This window comes from Castanea sativa, chromosome 1, assembly GCF_040712315.1.
Source record: "Castanea sativa cultivar Marrone di Chiusa Pesio chromosome 1, ASM4071231v1".
NCBI lineage: Eukaryota > Viridiplantae > Streptophyta > Magnoliopsida > Fagales > Fagaceae > Castanea > Castanea sativa.
In genome coordinates, this window is record NC_134013.1 from 32,421,064 (window position 1) to 32,448,675 (window position 27,612).

Consider the following 27,612-nt stretch of genomic DNA (forward strand, 5'->3'; position numbering starts at 1 on the left):
ACTTATTACTATCCTTTCCCCACTTAGTTTTGCTGTTTTATGTATGGGGTGTCTTTTGTTACCCCCTTTATTTATTCTGTCTAGATAGTGAATACATTTCTTTTAGGCATAAATGCACTTTTAGTCCCTACATTTTGACCTGATTTCTATTTTAGTCCCTACATTTTATTTTTATCACTTTTAGTCCCTAAACTAATTAACGCGTAACGTTTAAGTCCTTACCATCACCCAACTAACAAAAAATGCTGACGTGGCAAGCGGAGGGTACTGTTTACATAATAAATGCTGACGTGGTGAATAAAATAATAATAAAAAATTATATTTATTATTTAATAAATGCCTAGTCAGCATAAATAATAATTAAAAAAGACATTTTCATTTTTTTTCTAAATTCTTTTAAAATAAAATAAGATAATAAAATTAAAAAAATTTATTTCTTTCATTATTTTTTCTAAAGAATATGATTCATGTTCTGGGATGTTCATGTTCCTGGGTTCATCCCTAGAACATGAATCATATTCTTAGATCAATAAGAGTTAAACTTTATTACAAACCCAGAAAAAATTCACACAATAAGAATAAAAACTTCCCCAGATCATAAGAACACAAGAACACAAACCCATATAACAAGAACACAAACCCAGATAACAAGAACAGTACTCAAAGAATTTCTATTCCAAAATTTGTATACATTCTTCCACCAAAAATCAATTGTAAATTAAATTAAAAATGGGTGCTGTGTTCTTCCACAAAAATCAAAACCTAAACCATCAAACCCAATGATCACCACCACAATCCGCCACATTAACCCATATCCACCAAGACCAAACCCGAATCTCCAGCACCACCATTACTAGATCCATCACCACCAAATCCTACAATCAAATTTCAACCACAACTCAAACATATTTTGAACCATTGAACAACCCAAACCTCCTACACCATCACGGAACAAAGAAAGAGGCACCTGTGGTTCTCTGCAACGCTTCGCGTCGAATCAAGGCGGCTTGTTTATAGTCACCGAGCTGTGATTCTAGTGAGTGCGAAGCGATTTTGCCAAAGAGGACCGATTTGACGATCTCCTCGTCTTCTTCGGTGGAGAGAGTTGAAATCAACGGTTCAGGAGCCGGTTGTGGTTGTTGTGGTGGCGTACGGCGGGGATCTTGTACGTCGTCGATGAGGAAGTTGTGGTGGTTGTCGAGGTCCCACGCATCATGAGAGGCGCGTGAGATGAAGGACTGCACGAAGTCGATGCCGAAGAAACTGAGGAGGTAGATGAAGGAAGCCATGAGGGAAACAATGGCGGCGATCTCTGGGAGCGAGACCAGGTGGAGGGGCGTGGAGTTTCAGATCTTGTCGCGCCACCGGTGGAGCAAGTAGTACGCCACCGAGAAGAACAGCGTGAAGAACACGGCGTTCACCATATCCATATCACTCTTTCTCTCTCTAAACCCATATGAGTGAAGTGAAGAACACTCTTTCTCTCTCTAAATTTTTTTAATTTAATTATCTTATTTTATTTTAAAAGAATTTAGAAAAAAACATGAAATTTCTTTTTTAATTATTATTTATGCTGATTGGGCATTTATTAAATAATAAATATAATTTTATATTATTATTTTATTCGCCACGTCAGCATTTATTGTGTAAACAGTACCCTCTGTTTGCCACGTCAGCATTTTCTGTTAGTTGAGTGACAGTAAGGACTTAAACGTTACGCGTTAATTGGTTTAAGGACTAAAAGTGGTAAAAATATAATGTAGGGACTCAAATAGAAATTAGGTTAAAATGTAGGGACTAAAAGTGCATTTATGCCTTTCTTTTATTATCTTTATTATATCTGTTTACCATAACTTTCTCATAGCAACTCTGTCTACCATGGGCATGTGATCAAAAATCTTGACAAACGGGGCAAAGTTTGTGCATAAGCCGGACTAAGGTGAGTTGCAATTGGACCGGTCCCAACTCTCTCATCTAGAATATTCGAGCCTAGTACAGTAGGAGGCAGCCCAGCCTGACATTACAAAAAAAGCCCACCACACACTTTGTCAAACTTTGCAATGTAAGTCTCAAGACATTTTAAAAGCCATGCATTTTGTTTCATTTACTAAAGCACTTATTCAAAAATTCAGAGATGATAAATGGGATAGTTTACTTACCATTGTGAAATCATTTTGTGAGGCACGCAACATAGGTTTCCCATATATGAGTGCTCGTTATGTTCGAGAGAGGAGGTCTAGCTCATCATCAACAAGATGATTTCACAATTAAACATCATTATCAGGTAGATTTTTTATGCTACAATAGATTCTATATTACAGGAATTAAATCATCGATTTAGTAAGCAAACGGTGAAATTGTTTTGTCTTAGTTGAGCTCTTGATCCTAAAGAGGCACATGAGTCTTTTAGAAGTAAGGACATTTTGTTGTTGGTAAGCAAGTCTATCCGAAAGACTTCACAGATCAAAAAATAATACTTTTAAGGGTAGAAGTTGAACATTATAAGCATAATGTAATTCAACATCTGGATTTTAAAAGGCTATCAAGCATTCTGAGTTGTGCTAATGGTTGGTAAAAATCCAAAAATCATTATTTTACCCATATGTTTATAAAGTGATTACACTTATGCTTACTCTTCTAGTTTCTACTACAACTAAAGAGCGAGCATTTTCAACCATGAATATTGTCAAGAATAGGCCTTGCCACAAGATGAAAGACAATTTTCTAATAGACTCTATGATTTTGTAAATTGAGAAGGAGATTGCTGCAAAATTTGGTACAAAATCAATCATTACGACTTTTGAGATTTTTGTTCGCGTAAAATAATCTGCAAGCGCACAGAATCGTAACAAGTAGTAAAATGTTTTTAGAAAACGAATGTCGAACCCACAAGGATTAACTATGTTATTGAATACTGAAATTCACTAAATTGATTACTATTTGGAAAATCGAAAATAAATGGAACGTTCTACTATCTGAATTAAATTAAACTATTTAATAAAAATAAATCTATGAATAAAAGATTAACAAAATTCAAAAATCTAAAAGTGTAAAAATATGATAAGAATGGATCTAGAGCGGTTGATTTCACCTAACAAATCCCACACAATTTATTCTTCCTAAGTATTAAATTCTAATAATCTCCCGTTGATGATTGAATATTCCTTAAGTATTCAATATCTTCTCTCGAATAATATAAAAAATATTTTCAACTAACAATTCCATATCTCTACGTGAATTTAATTAATTGGAGACTCATTACGTACGTACTTTGAATTTTCTGAAAAATCACACTAATCGCGGTAAAGCATCTCTACTTTCGCTCAACTAATGATGTTTAATTCTAGAACTAAAATAACAAATCACATCTCGGTCTCATTGTAATTCAATTGCTCAAACAATAATTCGTAAAAAATTAGTAAGCATTAAGAATAAGAATTAAACACTCAACCATGGAAATATTAAAAATAAAATAACTCAGAATATAAATTGTGTATTCATTGCTAGACTACATCAACGCTCTAGAAAATAAATTTAGTTCATAATAAAATTGAAAAGAAAACAAATAAAACTTATGTCTTTCATCTGAATTGGTTGACCAACATGAAACTCTCGCTTTTGTCCTTAGATCCTCCTCTTCATAATGACTCCCAAAACAAGTTCTTCTATGCGGCACCCGCTTTTCCTCTCTCGTCCCTTTTCTTTTTTCCCTAAAGAGCCTTTAAATAGGTCAAGGAATCCTATTCCCGTTTAGAGAAAATCCCAGATTTGTAGGCTTCACTTAACCGACGATTTTGGCCCATTTAACATCAGAATTTGGACTTTCGGTAAACTACAAAGTTGTAGCCCTTTAAGTTAACTTTCCAGCCCAACTTAAATTATCTCGATTGGATATTTGAGCCGAAAGTTATGCCAAAAATACTACTGATGTGCAGGTTGGAATCCTAATCCGAATTGGACTTGGATTTGGTGCAAATTTCCTTTGATTCCTTGCTCCACTTGGACTTGAATTTAATTGGGTTGGTCTTCTCTTGAATTCATGCCTGGCTGGATGAAAGTTGGCTTGATTCAATTGGCTTAGCCCCACTTTGCATGTAAAGCTCTTGTTACCTATAACACAAAGATATTATATAATCAGTAACAAAATAACATAAAAGTAGGGCTAAATATGTAGATATGTGAGTACTTTATTGTATATATTTCATGCACATTAATTTTAAAGAGCGTCGAGTTCCATTTTGATAAACGAATTGAAATGTTTAGAAAACACTTATTCTGTATGTTATATTTCGTTGATGATCTTTATAATATGGAATGTTTAAGAAACACTTATTTTGCATTTTGCATGTTGTTGATATTTTTTGAATATGAAATAAATATTAATTTTTATTTTCATAAACTTTTTTTTGTTCTTGTTTTAAGCTTGCCCCCACCTTAAGTTCGAATCCTGGCTCCATCCAAATAAAGGCCCTAAGCAAATTCTTACTGCTCCTGCTTTTCTTTACTTAGGCATATTATAAGCTTTATGTTTACTGCAATAGCCACTAGTTGGATTACATCATGTTCAATATGACTTGGGCAAGTCTCATAAAAAATAAATAAAGACTTGGGCCAGGAAGTATTTGATAAAGTATAGTACAAATTTTCATCCTCTTATACTCTAAAATAATATAAAATAAACTTTCCTTCCTCTATCATATGATTGCGGAAAGAAAAATCTTCACAATAATGCATTAATATTAATTAGTTAGAATCTCTCAATTCTCCCCCTTTTGGAACGACACTTATTCATAGAGGACAAACAGAATTGCAGAAAGAATCTCTGTTTTTTCTTTGTCATTTTCCTTTATAGTATTTTCTTCCTTTCCTCTTTCATCAGCTAGCCAATTTAGTCATGCCACTAAAGAAGAGAGTTGTTGCTCTACATGCAACCTAGGCTGAGGATCAGAACCCCAAACTCAGCATGAGCAAGTCTTGGTGCATGACGAAGGGTCAAGATCAATTTTGAGGGGTTACAGATGCAAGAATGTTGCCACCCAAGAATTTTACAGAGTTTCCTTGTTTACGAGCTCATTCCTTGGAGTTTTCCAGCTTGTGACCTCTTAAAATAAAGCTTGTCATGTGAACTTTCTAATGATCGTTGGAGACAATCAAACATCGTTGATCGACATAGAGCTACTCCATAGGACCCATATCAATATATGATTGAGCTGCAAGCGATGTCATATTTAGTCTTTTAGGTTAAGTGTTTGGGGGATTGCAAGTGTTGCTATATCCCAATTTTCAAGTGTGCACGATTTGGGAAGGTGTCACGTTTTGAATAGTAAATAATAAATTAATGTTTATAATAAGTGAAAGTATGTCATGTTTCTGCTTATCATATTCCTTCTCCTATAATACGTCCATGGGAAAATCAACAATTACTTGCCAGGTTATAAAAAATATTGTATTTGTAGCATTAAAAAATACATGTGCTCTCTCTCAAATGAAAAACCGGTAACAAAACAAGTGTCCAAAAGATAAAATTTAAAACTTGAGAGAGGCAAAAGCGAAATATTGAGAAGCTGGTCAGCCCAGTGAATTTTTTAGTTTCCCCAAAATTCTCACAACGTCATATATAGAAAGAGAGAGAAATACAGAGACAGGCTTAAGTTAACAGCCTGAACACAAAAAGGAAACGAGTAACGAACAGATAAATACAAACCATCAAGTATCAGATTGGGATCGATCATCAATGACGAAGCGCGTTTTTCTCTCAATAACGGTGATCTTGTGTTGTTTACTCAACATTCCAATATCTTCATCATCATCGTCTTCTGGTAATGGTGAGCAGACCTTTTCCGTGAATGGAAAGGTATTGGAATTGGACGAATCGAACTTCGATTCGGCCATCTCCACCTTCGACTTCGTCCTCGTCGACTTCTACGCCCCATGGTGCGGCCACTGCAAGCGTCTCTCTCCTCAGGTCCTTCTCTCTCTCTCTCTCTCTCTCTCTCTCTCTCTCTACTCATTTCCCTTTTGAAATTTTGATGCAATCTTTGAAGAATGAGTTTCATGGTGGAGTGTGTGTTTGACCTAAATTAACATGATTTTAGATAATATAATCTAATGATTGTGAAAAAGTTTATTGTATCTTCACACCACTAGGAAATTTTAAGAGGCAAATCTATTAATCTTTTGTTGTTGGGAGATTGAGAGTGATTGGGGGAGAAGAGGAGAGAGAAAGAGAAAGCGGAAGCATTTGGGGAATTCACATGGTACATGTTGATGGCTTATGTCTTTGGTGGAAAGGCCTTGAATTGCTACATTTTAAGATCTGTGTATTAGGATGGACCCCAATGTAAGGTGTGTATATATATATATATATATATATATATATATAGATAGATAGATAGATATAATAGCATGGGTCTACAATGAGTTTGCGCCACTCAAACCATATTTTCTAACAACCCCTTTAATCTTAAGGTGGAACCTTGCGTTTGAAATGTAAAATTGTGAATGTAAACTGTAACCAGATTGAAGCGCGCAAGATAGATATCGGTGGCAACCAACTAGTGATGATGACTGACATTGATTGTTAGAAATGCATTGGTAGATTAATGTGTCACGGATGGCCAGAGCATGTGTTTGTGCAGTAACAGTCGAAATGACTGCATTAGTTATGGACAGTGTTACTAGTGGTTGTTTGAAATATGGTTTGAAGGGCATGTCTACCCTTATGAGGTGCATGAGTCAGATGGCAAGTCATGATGCTTGCGCCTGTGGTGTGTGAGCTTGAGTGTTGTTGGCATGTGTGAGCGCGTGGGGGCACATGGATCAATGGTAGAATCTTTTGGTGGCATGAGGCTGAGTGCGGATTATTATGTTTCAACAAAGCTGTTCCAAATGTTCTACACAAGTGTCAAGTTCATTGTGATGCATTCTGGGCTTAGGACTTTGAATTTGAACTTATATAGATTATTCTCATGTAAATCTGGCCACTTTTTCATTTCAGTATGGAACAAGACCAGCTTGGCACTTGTTTTTTTTTTTTTTTCAATTTAAAATTGGCTCAGGATATGAACAAATGGTGAAGAAGGATTATGCACTATGCTGCTTATTAAGTACAGTTGTACCTTCACAATATAATTGTTTGGTGTAAAGCTGATTAGTATTTTGGACTTACACTTTATTGTGTAACTAGGAATTGCTACAGTGCATGCATGTTCTTCTATATGCCAAAGCCTATTTTTCCTTTAGCATGAAAATTGCTTTTTTTTCAATTTAAAATTGGTTCAGATATGAGCAAATGGTGAAGAAGGATTATGCACTATGCTGCTTATTAAGTACGGTTGTACCTTCACAATATGATTGTTTGGTGTAAAGCTGATTAGTATTTTGGACTTGCACTTTATTGTGTATCTAGGAATTGCCACAGTGCATGCATGTTGTGCTATATGCCACAGCCTATTTTTCCTTTAGCATGAAACGTGAATTGGTTCTTTGTGTTATCTTTTGAGTCCTCTTTAAATTTCTGTTTATTTGGAGTGCTTGTTTTCATAGATCTCTTATAAGTTATAACTCATTGCAGTGCCAATCGGTTGTTGGAATTCCTCCAATATTCTATTTCATTGAAATATTAGATCTTATGTTAATTACTGCCTGTATTTTGAAGTTAGAACAATAACAACTTTGATTGTTGCATTGCAGTTAGATGAAGCTGCCCCCATACTTGCCAGCTTGAAAGTACCTATAGTTATTGCGAAATTAAATGCTGACAAATATACCCGTCTTGCTCGTAAATACGAAATTGAGTATGCTTCCATGGCTTTCATCCCAATCCTGCCCAGAATATGTTTCTGGGCGCTCTTTTCTGAAATAATTTTATTTTTAGAAAGCAGACCTTACTACTTAATGATTCTGATGTAACTGTGAACCATTGATATTTCTGTGATGTAGTGGATTTCCCTCCCTCAAGATCTTTATGCATGGCGACCCTGTAGATTATTATGGACCAAGGAAACCCGATTTACTTGTTCGTTATCTTAAAAAGTTTGTTGCTCCGGATGTTGCGGTTCTTAATTCAGACTCTGGTGTCACTGAATTCATTGAAGCTGCTGGCATTTCCTTTCCTATATATATAGGTTTTGGCTTGGATGAGTCAGTGATATCAACTTTAGCCATAAAGTACAAGAAAAAGGCATGGTTTTCCGTGGTGAAGGACTTCTCTGAGGACATCATGGTGCTGTATGATTTTGATAAGGTTCCTGCTTTGGTATCCCTTCATCCAAGTTACAATGAGAAGAGCATTTTTTATGGCCCTTTTGAAGGTAAGTTTTTACACAGAACTACTAGCCTAGTTTAATACTAAAATCATGTTAAATCTGTGTTTACTGTTAAGTACCTCATATGAAATGTCACATTCATAAAAATGAAAGATATTTTAGACTTTTTAAGTTTTCTTGATGCACATGCATATTGACTCTAGTGCTTTTCAGAACTTTTTCCATAGTATATGATATTTTGATGATGTGACATTTGACATCTTATACCCCTTGTGTTTATTTTTGGGCAAGACCTGGCTTAGAGAGTATGCTAACTTTGTTCCTAGAGTGGATTATATCAACAAAAATAGCTATTGATTTGGTTAGATAGGCATGTACATGATAGTCAAAGTAAAGTCAGATGCTCGCCTAGGTGGGCCGAGGTGCCTTTAGAGCCTAGGTGAGCAAGGTGAGTGCCTTAAACCATGTTCAAGGTGCTAAGGCGACAGCCCTAAGTTATTATTATTATTATTATTATTCTATTCTTTCTCTCTTCCTCTCTCCTCTCAAGCAACTCCCCCCACTTTCTTTATTTCTTCTCCCTCCTATTGGAATGCTCTATTCCATCCCTTTCTTCTTCTTTGTGCCACCCCCCGCCCCCCTTTGAAATCATTAGTCCAATCCAAAGAAGGCACCTCCCTAATCAAGAGCTCCTTTCCTTGCCCATGATCACTGTCTAAGTCGACCTTTGGGCCTGAAAAATTCTGTGAGGCTCTCCGGTGATCAAAAAAGGGAGAGTGGAATCACCACTTGTCTCCCATCTCTTAATCCAAGGACCTAATCCCTAGAATTATCTCAAGACCTATCCAAACCATCAAAGGTATGCCTGGATAACAGTTGAAGCTTTTCATTTCTCTGGGCAATTGGGACAAACTCTGTCTCTGTCACTGCCATTTGGGTCTTGATCATGGTTTGAATCTGAGTCTCGGTCTCGGCCTTAGACTGGGATTGGGTCTCGGTTTTGGTTTGAACTTAAGTCTCAATTTTAGTCTGTGGTTGGGAATGGACAACGGGAACCATCAAAGCGGAGGACGAAGCAGACGAAGCTTGGGTTGACACTACCTCTTCAACGAGGCCTTTCTCTTTGTCTTGAGAAGAGTTGCGTAGGGTCACAAGAGGAGGAACGACCTTCTTAGTGGCACATGATTGCCCATCAAAATGAGCGAAACCCCTAACATAAGGAAAATATTGGCCGAGACGAAGTTTGGAGTAGCAATAGGTTTTGGAGCCAGGTTTGATGGAGACGAAGAAGGAGAAGGGAGGAGAGTCAAAGAGATAGGAGATGGGTTGGGCGAAATATTTGGTAAGGAATTATGAGAATTGGGCTTGGGTTGAGAAGCAGATTTGAGAGAAAAGGTCTTAGTATCCCGAGGCAATGGACTAAACCTCTTGAGAGAAGGGCCAACTTGCTTGAGGATTAGAGGGAAAGTCACATGGTCCCATTTCGGTGGCTTTAGACCACAAAATCCTCCAAAGTACATCAGAGCCACATTCCACACCAAGGGATAAATCCAAAGACACAACTTCAGCGGTGATTTGATTTGCTTTTGCCAGGGTGCTTCAGCCTTCACTGCTGTTTTAACACAACCCATATCACAAACCCACAACGACAGCCCATCCCACAACCACCGATCTGAAATGCAAAAAAAACCCAACCACCAATAATCCCTGATCTCACCACCACAACAGCCACCAATCTCAACCCCACCACCTCAAAAAACACTGATCTCAACCCTAAAAAAAAAAGCACCAGCGAGAGTAGGACAAGAGAGAGGGGAGATGTTTGAGAGGGAGAAGAGAGGAGAGAGGAGAGAAGAAGAGAAAAGAGGAGACCATCTAAGAGAAAGAGAAAGAGAGAGAAAGAAAAAAGAAAAAAGAGAGGAGAGAATAAAATTTACAACACTGTTATAGTACCCTTCTTTTAGTAGAAGGGTACTGTAGCATGTTGCAAAAAGAATTGGATTTTGGCAATGAGGTATGATTTTTGGTGCTTGGTATGCCAAATGCTAAAAATTTAGCATTTGGCACACCTGATGGCAATGCTCTTATGGTGAGTAATGGCTGCAACAGAATCTGGAAAGAGAGCTTTTCTCAAATGGAAACCAAAACCTCCCCATCCACACCCCAACTTCCCCTCCGGAACAACTATAGAACCCCTACAATGGCCATTCATCAGCTCTGTAATCAGCAAAAAGGTACCATGAGCAATGGACCCCAGCTGGAGAATGAAGACCTTATCCCCCTCCCTAAAAGCTCTCACAAAAGAACAGGGTGACTGATTAGACAAAATCTCTTCTACATGCATCAACAGTCTCTTAGCAAAATTCTTTGCCCATAAAAACTGATTGTATTGAGTCTATAGCTCTCTCATAATTACAGAGAATGAAGATAGAACCCCCTTCCTCTGCTGAGAGAATTCAAAGGCCTTTGATTCAATGAAGAAAAAGATGGAACCTTCCATTGAGATTCCTAGTTCATGCGAGTTAAACATGATACTTGATATAAAACACCATTGGCCACAAAGCCAGAAAAAATGAAAAAAGCCCTTAAAAAAAGGAATGTAATGCTTGAAAAAAGTAAGAAAAGCAGTGGTGGGGAGCAACATTGGGCTTTCAAACCTATTAGGAGATTGATTATTTATGGAATTGTTGTAGGACCTTTTGGTAGATTATTAATTTACAGAAGCTTATTGTGAAATCTATTGTTAGATTAATTAATTTACAAAAGCTTGTTGTAAAACATATTGTTAGATTAATTAATTATAAAAGCTTGTTGTAAAACTTGTTAGGATAATTAATAGAGCCTAAACCTTGTTAAGCCTCATTTGAAGTCAATTAATGGATTAGTTTCTTCTTGCAACACATGCCAAAGACACTTGAGTATATATTTCAATACATTAGATACATTTGATTTAAGTTCTATGTGTATAATTACTATATATAGAATTTGTAGCCTTGCGTCAATTGGGCTAGCACCTTTTTGTTGTCTCACGCCTTAGGGAATACAAGGCCTTGGCATCTTAAGCTCCCCTTTTGCCTTTGACTATCTTGGGCATGTATGCTTGTACTGGTATAGCCATCTTGCTCATATTCAATGCCCTTGAATTATTATTGGTGGCTGAGATGTGGACACTTAATCCATTTCTTCTTATCATTTATTTGGAAAATTGCATTTCAAGTCAAATAATTGAAGAGTTCTATTGAAAAAAAAAATCGTACTTCCCATGTACATAGGTAGCGTACTAGGGATGCTACAAATTTCATCTAAAGTTGTACAAAACTGAAGATTCCTCCAAAGCAGAAAAGGAGTGATTGCTCAAATCAGCCATCCAATCATACATGGAGTGTAATAAAATCAGTTTTAACTTCAAAGGTGAACACTCAATTTTAAAAAAAAAACGCTGGTCACATTTTCTCCAAATAGTTCACATGATTCATAACGTAATTACCCCCCATATGTCAGCATTTCAAAGTTCGCCAAAGCCCCTTTTTCAACAAGTAATCCACTACTCTCTTAGACATAACCTAATGGAGTTCGAACAAGCAAAAACAATTGATTATGCACATAGACACAGTGAAAGAGCAAATGATTTAAACTCCCCACTGTTCTTGCACATGCAGCACCACTCTAAACCTGTATAACCACAGTAATGGTCCGTAGACTCCCCAATTTTCTTGCACATGCAACACCACTCTACACTACATATATTTCTCTTTGGAAAGTTATTTATACTGAGAATCTTTTCTTAAGCAGTTGTACACGTAGAAATGTCATCCTGAAGTTTAATGTTGAACATGTAGATTCATGTTGGCTTACAAAGTTTTTTTCTTGAATATGAACCCAAATGCATACTCTCTCTGACTTCCTCTTGAGAGGCAGTTGGCTGAGTTCCTAGGGAAGTAAAAATGGGCTTTTAAAGCAAGTCAAGCACAAATATCTCTCCAAATTCCAATTTATTAAGTTAAGCTTGAACTTAGCATGTGAAATTTTAGCCCGGTTCAAACTGATTTTGAACATTAATGGGATCAACCAAGCTGACTTGAAGACCCAAGTGATCAGTGCAACCTCTTCCTTTGGTTTCTTACTGTAAATTTGAACTCTCCATATTCCTTCTGTCTTGTATTGATATCCTCTTCATTTTTCATCAAATTATAATGACAAGGTCTATCATTGGCCATGCAAAGAAAAGGTTGTTTAAACTTCCTGTTTTCAATATGCAGAGGAGTTTTTGGAAGATTTTATAAAACAAAACATGTTCCCTCCTGTCATACCAATAAACCATGAAACGCTGAAGGCTCTGAAAGACGATGACAGGAAAATTGTCCTGACAATTGTGGAGGATGATACAGAAGAGAAATCAAAGAAAACTTTCAAGTTATTGAAGGCTGCTGCATCTGCAAATCGTGACTTAATATTTGGTTATGTTGGTGTCAAACAGTGGGATGACTTTGCCGACACATTTGGGGCTAACAAAAAGACAAAACTGCCAAAAATGGTCATTTGGGATGGAGATGTGGAGTACTTTTCAGTAAGTTCTATTTTTTTTCCAAAAGTAATTATATTAATTTTTATGCTAATTTTAGTACTGCAAATTATTTGTTATTTTATTATCATGGATGTGAAATGTATAACATGTCATAATTCTGAGTGAAGGACTCTATCATAGGTGCAGCATGACATTGTTTACAATTATGCTTAACTTTTGATCATGTATGTGCTTATATTGCTTGGACTGAAGTGATTGTAATTTGTAAATCCATAATAATTTCATTTTTCAACTGATAAAGGTTCACAATATTTATACCACAGACCTTTGATTAAGATATTTCTTAGTATGCAACTATGCGTTGCTCCATGTCTCACAAAAGGAAATGAAAAAGAAAAATAGAAAAAAGATGGGGAATATTTCTTTGTATGAGATAGGGAGATAGTAGGGTCTACAATGCAATATGGAAATGATCAAGTGGATAATGACTGGATGGAAGAAATTCAATTTGTCTTTTTTTTTTTTTGATAAATAATAAAGATATATATTCAAGAACACTACCTTATGCAGAAAACATAAAGCAGAGAGAAAAGTACAAAGGGAAAGAAAGAGAAAGAAGAAAAAAGAAAGGAAAAGATACTAATTACACGAGAGAGCTAAGGAACATAGGGAGAGAGTCACTAGAGGTGAGTCCCCAAGCCCTAGACCAGTCGAACAGAGAGCCATTAAAAGAAGCTAATAGCTGGTCATCCGAACTTTTTATGTCCTCAAACATCCTCCTATTTCTCTCCCTCCAAAGACACCACATCAAGCATAATGGAGCTAAATTCCAAATGCTAGACACATGCTTTCCAGGCCAATTCCACCAACCAAAAAGAGTATCCGCAACCGATCTTGGCAAGACCCAAGAAATTCCAAAAGATCTAAACACCATACTTGATTTAGTTTTCATTGCTAATGTGTGTGTTGATAGCAAGGTGAAGAGCAAGATTCTGGGGGTTATTTGTAAATTAGATATTGAGAAAGCCTATAATCATGTGAACTGGGAGGCTCTTCTTGATTTGATGCAAAGAATGGGATTTGGAGTGAGGTGGTGTAGGTGGATCCGCACATGCATATCTACTGTCCATTTCTCGGTCTTGTTTAATGAGTCTCCAGCTGATTTTTTTGGGAGTTAAAGGGGATTGAGACAAGGGGACCTGCTATCCCCCATGTTGTTTCTGTGTATGATGGAGGTCTTCTGTAAGATGATGAAAAGAGCTTAAGGGGCTGGTTTGCTTCGAGGCTTTAGGGCTGATGGTAGACGGGGTGGAGGGGTATGTGTATCGCATCTTTTGTTTACGGATGATACGATTCTGTTTTGCAATGCAGATGAGGAGCAGATTCTATATGTTCGGATGCTTCTTCTTTGTTTCCAGGCAGTGACAGGTTTCAAGGTTAATGCGCTGAAGAGTGAGATGGTTCCCACTGGGGAGGTTCCTAATGTCCAAGTCTTGGCAGAGATTCTGGGATGCCGGATTGGGTCTTTGCCTATGACTTATCTTGGTATGCCATTGGGGGCGTCCCATAAGTCCCCTATTGTTTGGAATCCTATCTTGGAGAAAATTGAGCGTAAGTTAGCCGGTTGGAAGAAGTTGTATTTGTCTAAAGGTGGAAGACTAACGTTGCTTAAAAGCACATTATCTAGTCTTCCCACTTAATATTTATCTCTTTTTACCATCCCTACGCATGTGGCCAATAAAATTGAGAGGTTGCAAAGGGATTTCTTGTGGGGGGACTCCAAGACACATTTGGTGGGATGGGACAAGGTGTGTGCTTTGAAAAATGGTGGGTTAGGAGTTAGGAAATTAATTACTTTTAATAAAGCCTTACTAGGGAAGTGGTTACGGCGGTTTGGGATTGAGGAGAAAATGATGTGGAGAAGGGTTGTAGCTCTCAAGTTTGGGGAAGAATGGGGGGGATGGACTACCAAGCTTGGTAGAGGGGTACATGGGTGTGGCTTGTGGAGAAGTATCCATATGTGGTGGGAGGAATTTAGCAAAAATATTCGCTTTGTGGTAGGGGTGGGAGATAGAGTTAAGCTTTGGACAGATCAATGGTGTGGGGACTCTCCACTTCAATTGTCCTTTCCGAGTGTGTATGGGATTGCATTCAATAAAGAGGCATCGGTGGCCTCTTCTCTTGAACGGTTGGGGATAGAGGAACGGAGAAGTTGGAATGTTCTTTTTATTCGGAGACCAAATGATTGGGAAATGGGTGGTGTGGATGAATTCCTCTGTACTTTGGGTTCAAATCTTCCTCACACTAAGAATGGAGATCGTGTGCGATGGAAATTGACAAAGAATGGGGATTGCATCTAAGTTAGAGAAACTTACTGTGTAGATATTTTTCAAATGCAGACTTACTGTGTAGATAGAACTCTTCAAACGCAACTAAGACATCTCTTTCCACAACTCCCCAACAATGGTGAAAGAAAGCCAAAGAGAAACCATCAGGACCAGGGGCTTTATCTTCTTCCAACTCTTTGACAACTCGAAGAACCTCCTCCTGTTCAAATCTTTGTTCAAGCCAGTCCCTCTCCAACCCCTCTATCTGATCAAACTCCAAACCTTCCACAAAAGGCCTCCACTCCTCTGTTTCCTTGTACAAGTTTTTATAAAACTGTACCACTTGGTCTGTCATCTCAGATTTGTCCTCATAGGTAACCCCATTCACCTCCAGCATGCTAATATGATTATACCGTCTCCGAGAATTGGCCACCTTGTGGAAGAATTTGGTATTGTTATCACCTTCCTTAATGCAAAGCATCCTCGACTTCTGTCTCCACGAGACTTCTTCCATAGAGAGAAGGTTCTGTATTTGAGATCTCAACACAACCCTCTCACCTAACTCCCCTTCAGAGAGGCCATGCTCCCCTTCCTTAACATCCAATAATTTCAAAGCCTCCAACAATTCTTTTTTCTAACGCTCTACATTCCCAAACTCACTCCGGTTCCATTGAATAATATCTTCCTTCAAAGCCTTCAGCATCTTGGCAAGTATGAAACTGGCAGTACTTGAGAAGGAATATCAATTCCACCAAGAATGAACCTATCTTTGAACCCATCCGTCTTTAGCCACATGTTCTCGAATCTAAAAGGACTTTTCCACCTTAATATCCCTCCTGCCTCTACTAATATGGGGAAGTGGTCTGAAATAGGACGAGGTAAAAGCCGTTGGATCACATCCGGATAGTGATCCTCCCAGTCATGAGAGACCAGAACCCTGTCTATCCTAGACATCGAGGGCTGATTTGAACCACTCGACCATGTATAACTCCCTCCTTCCAATGGCAGGTCTATCAAGCTAAGCTCCTCTATGAATTCAGAATAATTCTCCATAGCCGGGGTAAATCGTGATCCCCCTAACCGTTCACTTGGGAAACGAACAATGTTGAAATCCCTTATGTAACACCATGAAACTTCCCAAAGTTGCTGAATTCCCATCAGCTCATCCCACATCTGCCCACTTAAGATATTATCATTCGGGCCATAAACCCCAGAACATGCCCAAATAAAACCATCTCCCAGACCCTTCCACCGAACTGATACAGAAAATTGACCCACTAGTACCTCCAACTTTTCTAAAGCCCTCCTATCCCACATCAACAAAACCCCACCAGCTGTCTGAGCTGCATCCAAAGCTACCCAGTCAACGTAGGGACAACTCCACTAGCTGCAAATCAGCTGTCTATCCATGCCCACAAGCTTAGTTTCTTGAAGGCAAACTACATCACAATTCCATTCCCCTAATAAATTTCTAACTACCAAACGTTTCTGCGAATCATTCAAACCTCGGACATTCCATGACACCATTCTTTACTTCATTGAAACTGTAAACTCCCTACTACAACCTCAGTAATGTAGACAAAGAAAAGAAAACTATCTCCCATTATAATTAACCGAAGAAATCAAATTCCTCAATTCCCTCTTCCCTTTATCCTTGGAGACAGCTTTTCAGTGGGCAACATTCCTGTGCACTAGATTGGCTGCCTCTGTCTCCGTTTCAAGTCTTTGTAATAGCATAATACACCTCTTCTCGTGTTGCCCCAAAGAAAGCCCATCATCTTACTGAAACCGGGGAGTCTACGTTTCACCCAACTAGAAACATTCAATGTGTTATCAAACCTCATCACCTTAGTATTACTATTCAATTCAGCCGTCACAACCAACCCCATAGGATTAATAGGCATCAAGGGGGAAGAACTATCCACTACACCGAAGCCCTCATCTCTGCATAAGCTGTTTCGACCTCAGTCAATGCCAACAACGGCTGGTTAGTCTGATGGGATGTGTCTATCCCCTGAATATCACTTGCACCCTTAACCCGACCACCTTCATCACCACCCGAAACACCCAATTCCTCAATCCCAACTCTCCATGGACTCGGAACATAATTGGATACCACAAGACATTTTGATGCCCTGTCACCCTCAGATTCTGCCTTACCCAGTGTGATCGGAGGCCCATCGGCACGATATTCAACAGAAATAATACCCTCTGCCTCCGCTAATGTCACTGCAAGGCTACCCATAAGCTCGGTTGGAGGAACAAACTTCATATTTGTCCTCGTGGTGTGCAATAGAGGTAGATCGGCCCTATCCTACGTCGTCGGTGGGTCCCCGACGTGAAACCCATCGGAAAATGGATCACGGTTCACCACCACTGCCATCGTAGGACAAAGGATCATCTCGGTTTGACCCATCGGGCTCGTCGCCGACTTCGAGGCATGTTGTCGCATTGTGCCGGCCTCTTCCGGTGGCGCAGGTGATCCCTCAGCGAGAAATACATTAGCGCCTGTGATGTCCTGAGCTTTCGAGGCTTCGTGAAGTGCTTTGGACATCACCGATGCGTGAGTTGTCTGACTTAAAAGGCTCAGGTCACCCACGAATGGGCTCAGACCTTCTTCCATCCTAGTTAGGCCGGTGGGCTCTGGTGAAGGGATCCTTGGAAGGCCCACTTGAGTACAATCTTGGTCTAAGCCAACCACAGGTTTGAGAACCCCTGAACCACTAGAAGAACCCACCACGTGATCCCTCTGACCCCTTGAAACCCAAATAGAACTCCTCAGACCACCTTTATTCCATGCCACACTCCTTTTTCCTTCCCCATTCACTTCTACAGTCAAGCTTTTTCCTGTCCAGTCAGACTTCCTCAGCTCATGTTTTTTTCCATAAACATGATCAGTCCAATTTGATTTGAAATACAACCGAGATCTCCCTTTATTTCTTACCGGATTTATCTTTCTAAGATTACAGTCCTCTGAACTGCGCTGAGAACCCACTTCTCTATCTCCTAGAGTCACCGGACCTGGTAAGCTCACCACCGTTTCGCTCAGCAGTCTTTGTTTAATTACTAGGTTTTGCTTCTCCCCCTTATTGTCCCCTAACAGCAATTTACCTTTATCATGGGAGCTTAACCGATTTGGCTGATTTCTGCCCCTTACCTGCACCTGATGCCCACACACCATGTCGGCAAAAGATTTAAAAGGTTGAACCCTTGATTTATCCTTATGAAGCTGAGCCACAAATTTCACCAGCCCAGTCCCACCATTCACATAGTTTTCAAGTTCCAATATCTTCCTTAACTCTAATCCAAAAACCCTCCATCCATTCTTTGCTCTGCCTACTGGAATAATAATGGACCTCCTAGGCCCGCCAACTTTAAATTCAGTCAGTAGAAGGAACAAGCCAAAAGAATTGGAGCTCCGTTGAAGGGTGTAAGCTAAATCACCTTCCCTAAATGTATAAAAATACATTGGATTGATCCCAACGACAATCTGTTCTATACTCTTCATCAGCTAGTGAGCCACATTCTTACCCATGAAGACTGACTTCAAGAAGAACCTACTCCGCTCAAAAATCCTTAAAGAAAAATACCGCCCCCCTTCCTCTACCACCAGTTGAAAAAGTTTGGATTCAATAAAAAAGCTACGTACACCACCCATAATAAAAGACAAAATCACCAGAAATACTCCTAAAATTGTATAAAGCAGGCTACTAATCAGTGGGACGCCATGGAGAAAGTTTCTCTAACTTAGATGACCAACCAAAATTTGGTACAATTTGTCAAAAGTGGGAAGAGTGCACTTATGGTACAGATAATAAAGAGTTCAAGGAAAAGCAATATTAAATACCAAAAAATTCAAGATTTGTGTTCTAGTTTTGATGTAGGGCTTCTTGGCAACTTTCATAGACTACTTTAGTTATTATTGTGTTAGTTTGAAGATTTTTAGGTTAGAACATTGCTGGTTTAGTTATAATAAAATTTTAATAAAATAGGGGTAGTTTGGCAATGTTCAGATTTTCTGGCTGTTCTGGGGCCGGAATGACTTTCTCGGTTCCTTTTCGCACCCGAGGGGGTTGTTTTCTGAAGGTAAGAGATCAGTGGCTCTCAATTTTGTGCCACGGTCGTTAGGACCTTTTCTCCCTGACCTCTTTCTGGAGTCGGTGTGAGCTGGACCAAGGGGCTTGGGGGTAGTGGGTCAGGAGGTTAATCCTTTTTATAGCAAGGAAATTTGCCTTCCTGGGGAGGGTATGATTGTGGAGGAAGCAGCTGTTTTTTCTGTGGGTGAGGTTGCCTTTCCTCTGCAAATCTTTGATCCGAGTGGTTCAACAACCTTGGCAAAGTTGGACGAGGTTGATGAGGTTTTTAGTATTGAATCTAACATTGATATTTCTGGGTGGGTGAAACACAGAATTCCTGGCTTTAGTAAATTGGTTGGGTTATCTATGACTCGACATGAGAAATTGTGCATTGCTCTATTACAGAGGCTTGAATCAGAGATGGAGGCAGCCAATGTGTTACACAGGAAAGTAATGGGCAGCAATAAGGTGGCTAAGTCCAAAAATAAGGGTTGCAGAGAGCTACAAAACGAATTATGACAGAAGATAGAGGGTGGTCTCGTGATGGTGTTTGTAGTTGGGGATATTTTAGTTTTTGTGAAGATAAAAATGATTTCGTGGAATGTTAGAGGTTTAAATGATCCTCGGAAACGTCTTGTGGTGAAGAACTTGTTGTGGGATTGGAAGTGTGATGTTGTCTGTTTACAAGAGACAAAGATTGCTAGTATGAATAGACAGCTGGTTTGTAGTTTGTGGGGCTGCCCATATGTGGACTGGGCTGTCTTGGAGGCTGATCGGACGACTGGTGGTATTTTGCTTATGTGGGACAAAAGGGTTTTGGATAAGGTGGAGATTATGGTTGGTTTATTCTCAGTGTCGGTAAAGTGGAAAGGGGTGGGGGATGGGTTTATTTGGGCTTGCTCAGGCGTTTATGGCCCAAATGAGAATGTTGAGAGGGGTCTCATGTGGGATGAGCTAGTGGGAGTTCAGCAGTGTTGGAGGATTCCGTGGTGCTGCTTTGGGGACTTTAATATAGTTCGCTTCCCTAGCGAGCGTAGGGGAGAGCCTCATTTGTCCACGGCTATGGAAAAATTTTCTGAATTTGTTGAGGATCTCAACTTGGTTGACTTGCCTTTGGAAAGAGGTAGCTTGACTTGGTCCAATGGTTCTGATCAACCAATGATGTCTAGGATTGATAGAGCTTTGGTCACTCCTGATTGGGAGGATCATTTCCCAGATGTTACTCAAAGGATCTTACCCCGTACTGTCTCAGACCACAGTCCAATTCTCTTGGAGGCAGGGGGAATGGCAAGGGGGAAGAGTCCATTCAGATTTGAAAATATGTGGTTGAAGTCGGAGGGATTTGTGGATAGAGTTCAAACTTGGTGGAATCGACATTCCTTCGTAGGTACTCCTAGTTTTGTGCTAGCGAAAAAATTAAAGGCTCTGAAAGAGGACATTGTGCAATGGAATCGTCGAGAGTTTGGTAATGTAACGCGTCAAAAGAAGCAATTACTGGAGGAGTTGATAACCCTAGACGCCAAGGAGGGGGATGTAGGTCTCTCTGATGGGGAGATTGTTCTTAGGGCTGGTTTGAGATCTCAGGTGGAGCATCTTCTTTCATTAGAAGAAATTTCTTAGAGACAAAAATCTAGGATGTTATGTATCAAGGAAGGGGATAATAACACCAAGTTTTTTCACAAAATGGCTAACTCCCATAGACGTTCTAATCATCTAAGGACCTTGGAGGTGGATGGGGTGGTCTTTGAAGAGGCCTCCGAGGTAACTTTTCAAGTTGTACAATTTTATAAAAATTTGTACAAGGAGACTGAGGAGTGGAGGCCTTTTGTGGAGGGTTTGGAGTTTGATCGCATTGAGAACAGGGAAAGGGTTTGGCTTGAAAGGAAGTTTGAGAGAGAGGAGATTCTTCAAGTTGTTAGGGATCTGGAAGGGGACAAAGCTCTAGGTTCGGATGGGTTCACTATGGCGTTCTATCATCATTGCTGGAAGGTAGTGGAGAAAGATGTCTTAGCGGTCTTTGAAGAGTTTTTCCATCATTGCAAGTTTGAAAATTCCCTTAATGCGACCTTCATTGCTTTAATTCCTAAAAGGAATGATGCTTCCAATATTAGAGATTTTCGTCCTATTAGTTTGGTGGGGAGTGTGTATAAAATCCTGGCTAAGGTCTTGGCTAATTGCTTGAGAGTGGTTTTAGATCAATTGATTTTTGAGAATCAAAATAGCTTTGTGGGTGGAAGACAAATCCTTGACTCGGTTCTCATTGCAAATGAGTATGTGGATAGTCGTGGGAAGAGTAGGGTCCCTGGAGTCATTTGTAAGCTCGATATGGAGAAAGCCTACGATCATGTGAATTGGGAGGCTTTGTTGTATCTGTTGAACAGGATGGGTTTTGGAGTGAAGTGGTGTAAGTGGATCCGTTCTTGTATATCCACAATTCAGTTCTCTGTTTTGATTAATGGGTCCCCAGCTGATTTCTTTGGTAGCTCAAGGGGTTTAAGACAAGGAGATCCGCTATCTCCTATGCTGTTTTTGATCTTGATGGAGGTGCTTAGTTGGATGTTGAGAAGAATGGAGGGAGCTGGCTTGATCCGTGGTTTTAATTTTGAGGGTAGGAGGGATGGTGGGGAACGTGTTTCACATCTATTATTTGCAGATGATACTATCCTCTTTTGTGATGCAAATGTGGAGCAAATTCTTCATATTCGGTTGTTGCTTCTTAGTTTTCAGGTGGTAACAGGTTTGAAGGTCAATGTGTATAAGAGCGAAATGGTTCCTATAGTGGAGGTTGGTGATGTGCATGCTCTAGCGGATATATTGGGCTGCAGAGTTGGATCTTTACCGATGTTGTATCTTGGCATGCCGCTGGGGGCTCCTCACAACTCCCTTTCAATTTGGAACACAATTTTGGAAAGTATTAACCGGAAATTATCTGGATGGAAGAAGTTGTACTTGTCTAAGGGGGGTCGTTTGATGTTACTCAAGAGTACGCTTTTTAGTCTTCCGACTTACTTTCTATCGTTGTTCTCAATTCCTACTCATGTGGCTAATAAAATTGAAAAGATGCAAAGGGATTTCCTGTGGGGAGACAGCAAGATTCATTTGGTAGGATGAGACAAAGTTTGTGCGCCTATAGCCAATGGTGGCTTAGGGATAAGGAAACTCACTACCTTTAATAAGGCTTTATTGGGGAAATGGTTGTGGCGGTTTGGTAAGGAAGAGGGTCGTTTATGGAGGCAGGTAGTAGCTTCAAAATATGGGGAAGATTGGGGGGGATGGACCTCAAAGCTGGGTAGGGGAGCTCATGGGTGTGGTTTGTGGAGAAGCATCCGTATGGGTTGGGAGGATTTCAGTAAAAATTGTCAGTTTGTGGTTGGGTTGGGGAATAGGGTGAGGTTTTGGCAGGATGGGTGGTATGGGGATCAACCTTTTCAGTTGGCTTTTCCTAGGCTGTATGGCATTGCCATTGATAAGGAGGCTTCTGTTGAAGCTTCTTTGCATAGGCAGGGGGCGGAGGATAGAAGATCTTGGAATGTTCGGTTTAGTAGATTTTTTAATGATTGGGAGATGGATGAAGGGCTGCGGTTTCTTCGTATGTTGGGTGCTATAATCCCTCCTATGGATGTTGGTGACCGGATGAGCTGGAAATTGAAGCGTAATGGGGCTTTTGACATCCGGTCGTACTATAACAAATTAAGAAATTCTCCTTCAACTATCTTTCCTTGGAAAGTTATTTGGAGAGTTAAGGCCCCTAGGCGAGTTTCTTTTTTTGTTTGGTGTGTAGCTTGGAATAAGATCCTAACGGGAGACAATCTGAGATTGAGGAGATTGGTTTTTGTGGATTGGTGCATTATGTGCCGTCATTGTGGAGAGACGGTAGATCACCTTCTTCTTCATTGTGAGGTGGCCTATCGGTTATGGAGCTTTGTTTTTATAACTTTTGGCTTGGCTTGGGTTATGCCTAGTTCGGTTCCAAACTTGCTTTTTGGATGGTGGAATTGGCTGGGGAAGGATTCGTCTCAGATCTGGAATTTAGTCCCGTTGTGCATCCTTTGGTGTATTTGGAAGGAGCGGAACCGGAGGACTTTTGAGGATTTGGATAGCTCTAGGGATCAGTTGCTTGCTTCATTTTGTGGAATTCTATTTGATTGGTCTCGGGCGTGGGGACTCACGTCTAGTGATTCCCTCCCTTCTTTTCTTTGTTCCCTTCTCCTTTTGTAATTTCTTTGTTGTTTGGTTTTCTCTCTTGTTTCTCTTTGTTTTCTTTTTCTTGTATTTCTGGGTTGCTATGTGTTTTTCAGGCATAGTCTAACCTTCGTATATATATCATTCTTACTTATAAAAAAAAAAAGTACTTTCTCTATTTGGTTTAAAAGTTATTAGTTGCTTTCATTATTACTTGAAGTCCTAGTCTTTCTAGGAAAAAGGTTATTCAGGAGTCCTAGTCCTTTTAGGAGTATTATTGGCATTAGTCAATAAAATAGCTTTTATGCATTCAATAATAGAGATTGTCAGATTGATTTAATATAGTTCCACCAGCTTATTTTAAGCTTTGAGGGTGTGATTTCTTCTCCTACCTAAGTGTCCTAAGTCTGATTCCTTACGATAATTTAGGTGTGATATGTTGGTGCTGTATCTTTTTTTATTTCACTTTCTATTCTTTTTTTTTTAACACCAAACAGTCATCAAACATATTCAGGATCACATATTTTCATTACCTAAACCCTTAAACCTCAAACCTTATTCAAGAGACCTTCAAGATCTAATCAAGAATCTAATTTAATGCTGAATTCCTAAGACCCTACATCAAATTGACAGAGCCCATTCGAGCTTATGTAGTTATGTTCTGCGCCAATATTTCAACCTGTCTTCCTTCTTAAAAAAAAAAAAAAAAAAAAAAAATTTGCTGTACCTCTTCATGTGGGCACCATATTGGAGAAGTTATTGTAGGAATATTATATTGGGTTATGTAAAAGATGGCTTCAAGTGCTACCTAGTAAATTAGGATGTGGTTTTTTCTTCCATCTGCATAGGAGGTTTGGGGTTCAGAAGCTTAACCAAGTTATATAGGGAAAATGATTGTTGCATTATATGGAGGAGACAGGAATCATCTTTAGAGACAAAGTATTGGGCTGAAATATGGGGAAGAGTGGAGTTATTGGAATTCTGCTATGGTAAGGGTTCTCATAGAATTGGTTGATGGAAAAACTCTAGTAGGGTTTCTAGGAGTTTTTTCTGGTATTTATAATGATTGCTGAAAATTTTGCCGTCTGATTTGTTTCTTATAGCTGAAGAGCAAGATACAACTGTAGCATCTTGCATTAGAATTTTTGATAAGATTCTAACATGGAGTCCAAGGTATGTGTGAGCAATTTAATGAGAATCAATCATTCTCATTGTTTTTCAAGCATTTTTGTGATGTGTATTGGGCTATCCACTTGATTCAATGCAGTAATAGAAGTGGGAGTTTCCTAGAGTTATCAGAGTATATAGTGAATCTCAACGAGGGGTGGTTTGTATATCAGAAGAAAAAGATTGAAGAGGGTGATCATGCCGTCATACTTGAGATCACTGGCAGCACCTTATTTCTTTGGGAGAATGTGGTGCATGATGAAATGAATGGCCATCCTCGGTAGTTTACGATAGAGAGTGGCTTGTGAAGATGAAGAGCATCTGGGGTTTAAGGGATACCCTATTAGTTCCGGCACCTCTTAGGGCGCTTGGGAACTGGGGTTTGAACCCCACCATACCCCCTTCCCCCAATTTACCTATAAAAGAACATATATAATAAATATATCAGAAAATCCCAAGTTACATGATAGTAAACTTTCTCCAAATCTAGTTGAAAAAGCACACACCAGGAATTTTGGAATGTAAACAACTATCCAGTATCCAAGGACATATTGGTTATCAACACTGAATGCATGATCTGTCTTAACTCAGATATTTGGAATTTGGTTCAAGGCTATTTGATGTGGATTGTTTGGACGGAACAGAGTTGTTGCTCCTTTGAGGATCCTGAGAAATTGTAGGATCAGTTAAAAGATATGTGCAAGAGAACTCTTTTTGATTGGTCTCGGTGTTGGGGTTCCTTGGATTGTTCTTCCATCATAGAATTCCTTTTTTCTTTTAGAATAGTCTCTTGATTTTCTTGTCTCTTTGCTTTTTGTTCCAGTTTTTCTTTTGTGTTTATCATCGTGAACACCTTGTATTTTTCTTTTTCTTTTTATTTGATCATTAATATAACTCATATTACCTATAAAAAAGAAAAAAGGAAAAAGAAAAAAAAGAATGCATGATCTGTCTTCCTTCTATAAATGCATTTTGAGTGACATGACCTTCTAGGACACTCCTTTTAGCCTGTTTGCCAAGATTTCAGCAAGAATTTTGTAGATGCTACCAAGGAGGCTAATAGGTCTGAAATCTCTCAAGTCTAGTGCACCAATAGAGTGATAAAATTAGCATTTAGGATTTTTTCAATCATACCTCTATGGAAGTAGTGGGGAAAAAAAATCATCTTGATATCACCTCTCACCACACTCCAACACTTCTGAAAGAAAGCAATAGTGAACTCATTTTAGCATGGTGCCTTATTTCCATTCATAGATTTAAGTGTTTGAAGCACTTCTACCTTGTAAAGTGCTATATTTGAAGTCTTTGTTGTTAACATGAAATTATTTTCGTCAAATTTAGGCTAACTTAACCGAATATAATGTATTTATTTTTTCATGTCTAGGGTAACTTTTTAACACATTGGTAAGACTGGTTTCACTTGACCAGGTAGTATTAGCAGGTTGTCATTTGAACTTACAGCTGAGCTATGCTGACTGACTTGGTGTTACTTACAATGTGATGTACATGATTAAATTGTATATAAATGCTCTGTTATTAATGAATGTCTTCCATATGCTCAAAACGATGCACTTTTCCATTCTGCAAATCACACTGTAGCTAGCGTGTTGCCTATTTGTGGTGTTTTATGTTTAAATCATTCACCACTATTTCTCAAAAACAAAGAAAAAAATCATTCACCACTAGTTTCTATTTCTTCTTCTTCTTCTTCTTCTTTAAAAAAAAAAAAAAAAAAAATCTTTTTAGCTTAATTCATTAGAAAAATCCATGTTTTCTGCTATCCTTACCTGTTTCAGAACGATAAGTTATAATGATTAGTTTTTATAATGTTTGCATTATTGGAAGCTTAATATTGTTTGTTGACATTGAATTATCTTCCTCACAGAAGATAATCTGTTTGGGTTGCATCTAAAATCTTGACATGTTTGCCATGTCAGAAAGTGTCCCAGACACATTAATTGTGGGTAAAGCGTGCATATCATGCCACATGGATTGAACTTGTTGGTTTTAACCCACATTTAAGATATGCAAATAAGTTTAATCTTTTCAATACCTGTACTGTAGAATTTTTTTATAATATCTAATGTGACATCATTGGAATAACTTCTCAGCATCCTCAACGAAAATGTTCATTACATGCTGCTACTTTTGACACTAACTGCTACCTTTAATTATTAGGTAATTGGTTTCGAAAGTATTGATGAGGAGGATCAGGCGACTCAAATCTCACAATTCCTTGAAGGATATAAGGAGGGAAGAACTATAAAGAAAAGCATTGGCGGTCCATCCTTTATTGGCTTTATCAATTCATTAATTGGCATGAGAACAGTGTTCATGCTTGTTTTTGTGGTTGCAGTCATTATACTAATTCAAACCATCAACAAAGGAGACAATGAGCCTCTCAGGGTTGGTACTCGAGACGAGGCTGATACTGCAAGCAGTGCTGTCCCCGAGACTGAAAAGAAAGAGTACAGATCCGGAGATAAGGAAGATTAAAGTTGGGTATGGGGACTTCTAAGTGAATCTAGTTGAGGATGTCCTTGTAAACAAATCAACAGCATGCGCAAAGATATTAGAGTTGAGGTTATGCTGCACTTACATGCTTTTGTAGAGAATCCTTTTTATGCGCATGACTTGGTCAGTTTATTTTCAGACAATTTTTCACTAATTTAATGTTATATACATCAGTTAATCTATTGATTTTGAAAGCACAAACTTGTTTCTCACCATAAAAACACAGTTAACGTTCTTCTTTGTTCGTGACAACACTTGTGCAGGTCTGCTTTATCATATAAGTGACACAATTTTCTCATAAAAATGCATGTTATTTAAAGGCCACAAGGGTTAATGTGGATCTCCATCTTTTACTAAAAAGACCTCCAAACTTAAAGTTACAATATACCCATTAGACATAATCAGAGCATATCACCTGCAATTAGTGAATTTGAAATCTTTACACTGTTCGGACTAATAATGAAGTTTCAGGTGATTAAAAGAGAAAAGTCAGCACCAACTCATAACTAAGGTGTTAACTCATAAAACTGATCTCACTTCTACCTGTAATCAAG

At 38.8% G+C, this 27,612-nt stretch overlaps 1 protein-coding gene across 1 annotated transcript; it reads left to right on the forward strand.

Moving 5' to 3' along the window:
- Positions 1-5,495: 5,495 nt before the first annotated feature.
- Positions 5,496-27,259, forward strand: LOC142614883 (protein disulfide-isomerase 5-2). Its single transcript, XM_075787530.1, has 5 exons — positions 5,496-5,965; positions 7,693-7,796; positions 7,942-8,312; positions 12,527-12,834; positions 26,723-27,259. The coding sequence occupies exons 1-5, from the start codon at positions 5,735-5,737 to the stop codon at positions 27,038-27,040; spliced, it is 1,332 nt and encodes a 443-aa protein (XP_075643645.1). The 5' UTR covers positions 5,496-5,734; the 3' UTR covers positions 27,041-27,259.
- The last annotated feature ends 353 nt before the right edge of the window (positions 27,260-27,612 follow it).

Coding starts and splice junctions, on each gene's coding strand:
- LOC142614883 (XM_075787530.1), top strand. CDS start 5,735: ATGACGAAGCGCGTTTTTCTCTCAATAACGGTGATCTTGTGTTGTTTA. Junction 7,797..7,941: donor GCTCGTAAATACGAAATTGA/GTATGCTTCCAT, acceptor TCTGTGATGTAG/TGGATTTCCCTCCCTCAAGA. Junction 12,835..26,722: donor GAGATGTGGAGTACTTTTCA/GTAAGTTCTATT, acceptor TTTAATTATTAG/GTAATTGGTTTCGAAAGTAT.